The sequence below is a fragment of the Rhopalosiphum padi genome, chromosome 2 (assembly GCF_020882245.1).
Source record: "Rhopalosiphum padi isolate XX-2018 chromosome 2, ASM2088224v1, whole genome shotgun sequence".
Lineage (NCBI taxonomy): Eukaryota > Metazoa > Arthropoda > Insecta > Hemiptera > Aphididae > Rhopalosiphum > Rhopalosiphum padi.
In genome coordinates, this window is record NC_083598.1 from 85848784 (window position 1) to 85851911 (window position 3128).

The 3128-nt window shown below is 22.7% G+C and overlaps 1 protein-coding gene across 1 annotated transcript; it reads left to right on the forward strand.

Moving 5' to 3' along the window:
* The first annotated feature begins 344 nt into the window (after positions 1 to 344).
* On the forward strand, positions 345 to 2839 carry LOC132923311 (putative uncharacterized protein DDB_G0282499). The gene is made up of 8 exons (XM_060987215.1): positions 345 to 434; positions 561 to 659; positions 754 to 819; positions 903 to 1057; positions 1441 to 1540; positions 1603 to 1928; positions 2140 to 2302; positions 2622 to 2839. The coding sequence occupies exons 1-8, from the start codon at positions 356 to 358 to the stop codon at positions 2726 to 2728; spliced, it is 1095 nt and encodes a 364-aa protein (XP_060843198.1). The 5' UTR covers positions 345 to 355; the 3' UTR covers positions 2729 to 2839.
* The last annotated feature ends 289 nt before the right edge of the window (positions 2840 to 3128 follow it).

The window sequence follows — 3128 nt, forward strand, 5'->3', positions numbered from 1 at the left end:
TTCATTTAATGATGAAACTAGTGACGATAACAATACTACTACTAGAAATGTAAGAAGTATTCGTCATAAAAAGAAGCTAAAACGTTTTTCACCAGATATATTTTCTTCGAAAACAAAGCCAGTTAAAACTTGTACTGAACATGATAAACCATCAATACTTTCAGAAATACCTAATCCACCTAGTAGACCATTAGCTGATCAAAGCAATAAAAAAAAGGATAAACATCAAACAAAATATGTAGAATCAGGTATATTATTTTAAATAAATATTTTGTATTGCTAAAACTATGCTTATATAAATGATTTTTATTATTTATTTGTAGTTACTAGTTGTAATAATGAAAATGAACAAAATATGTCATTAACCACATCAACCAACATTGATTTGGATGAAAAATTATTAAATAACTTAATGAACGAGAATGATACTTTAGGTATGTTTTTTTTTTAAATAATACATTTCATAGAATATCATGTTTCACTGGTATAGAATATTATAAATTATATTATTTTTTATATAAATATATATTATATTATAATAATATGTGATTATTTTTAAGATATATTTTTAAATAACAATGAAACTTCAAATGAAACTAACGATATACTCAACAGAGAAAATGATTTGCAAATAGGCAATTATAATGATTGTATGCAAGGTAGACCTATTTAATTGCACTTTTCAAAACATTTTATTCCACAATTCGTTTTAATTAAACAATATGTACTATTCATATTTTTTTTTTTAAATAGGCAATACTGTGAAAGAAAATCAGAATTTTGAGAATAATTCTAACCAAAATATGGATTTTATTTATGGTATATTTTAAATTATTATGATGTTTATTTACTTACAATAATTATCCCAACTTAATCTTAATAATATTGTTTGTCTATAATAGCTGATTCCACGAAGCTTAATAATGTTAATTTTGATATGCATATGAATAATGATATTATAATTAATAATAACTACCAGCACTTAATATCAAGCAATGAAAAACAAAATGCAAACGTAAATGACAGTCCACCTACTTTGATTTGTATTCCTGCACAAGTAATAATAATAGTTATCAATAACATACATATGTATTATAATATTTTGAGTTCCCTTTTTAAGATAGGTAACACAAAATATATCTGTAAGTTCTATGACCAATATGCCAAACAAAGAGAAAATATTTGTAAACTATAAAGAATAAATCATTTGTTTTGGTATTTTCTAACTTCTTACAAAATCCTCATTTCAATCATATGGTCACTAGACAGAATTATTTAGTGTTTCTTTTAAAATAAAACATACTAGGTGTATTTGCACTTTTCAATTGTGCATACACACAGATAAAAAAAAAATAGCTACTTATTTTTTTTTATTTTTTATTCCCAGCAGTACTTAAAATATTATAATATTATAATATTATACATTGATTTGTATTATAGGTGGGAACAGTTAACAAAAGTTTATTTGATTTTGATGAAGACTGCAGCACCAATTCAATAAATGATGATGAGATAACTAACAATAATATGCCTTTATCAGGTAATCAAGTTTGTTAATAGATTTCAATAACCTTTTTTTTTTATTAAATTTTAAAGTTTCAGTTGAAAAATATCAGAACTCTAGTTGCTGCGATGCTGTAGAAAAATTAAAAAAAATAATACAGAGTAAAGATCAACAACTTTTAACACAAATATTAATTAATAATACCAATCAAATTAAAGTATGTACGTTTCTGGAAAATATGGACAAAAAAATTAACAAATTGCTAGAAAAAGATAAAAGAACTCAATCCTTCGCATTTCCATTACCTAAATTACCGGCACCGTTCATTGAATTGTTGCCAATAACCAGTGTTAATAGTCTGGAAGTTGTTGAGCAACTGTTGTCAATAGATAATGACAATTTTAACCGTAATGTGGAAGAGTTGGTAAGTTAAATCTTTTATTTCTATAAAACTATCAATCATTTCATATCTTCATATATGTTATATGTAAGAAAATCACTGAAAAAATATTTAAGTATATTATTATAGTTAGTATACAGTATATTATGATGTACTATACCTACAGAAAATAATCTAACTTATTATCTACTTTTAATTTTTAACATAATTTGTTACTTGAATTTTTTTTTCTTAGAAAACCTATTTATTGTTGAAAACTGGCAACCTACAAAGTTTAAATTCTGCAGTTAAATCTGCGTTTGATATATGTTTTACAAGAGAAATTGCTTCCTTGTTTAGTTTACAAGGAAAAACAAAGAAGCCATTTGTAAAACTTGGTATTTACAAAGTAATACATGGTAACTAATATTAAATATAAATTTAATTTTAATTTTACTTATTGTAGACTACAAAGCAGGTTTTTTTTTTGGAGTTTTTAATATAAAATGATTTAATTAATGTTTATAAGAAGGATAATATATCCATATTATACAGATCAGCTCTATGAGCATCAATGTCATGCACTTTTTCCCTTTATTTTATCCATATAATATAATATATACATACTTCATCAATAATCTATACGATAATTATGTAGTTGTGGTTTTGTATAATTATGAACAGTATTGACAATATTCAATTTACAATAAATTGATTAATTAAATTATGATTTTATAGAAACATTATCTGGAAGAATCCATAATACAGATGAAGAAAAGATATTTTCAAATATTATTTCAAATATCTTAAAACACAGTGGAAATCATTATAAAAATAAAGTATGAGAAATGTTTGGGTGTTCCTGTTTATTCATAAAAATTTTTTCGTTTTTCTAAGCCATATATAAGATCTATAGTTTTTATTTTTTATTTGTATGATAGTCATCAAGTATCAGTATTCAGTGTATATATATATATGTAATGAAAAGATTATTATTATATTAATTTTATTTTTATTTGTAAATTATTAATATTAATTTTTTTTATTTATATAAGCCATATGAGGTTTATGATGGATACGGTTTTTTTTTTTATCAAAATTCCTTACTTTACATATCAATTTATTATGTATATTATTATTATATTAAAAGGATTGTTTTTATGTTATTAGTAAATTATTAATAATATGTATTTTTCTTTATATAAGTTATATGAGGTCTATGTCCTATGATGGATACTGTTTTTA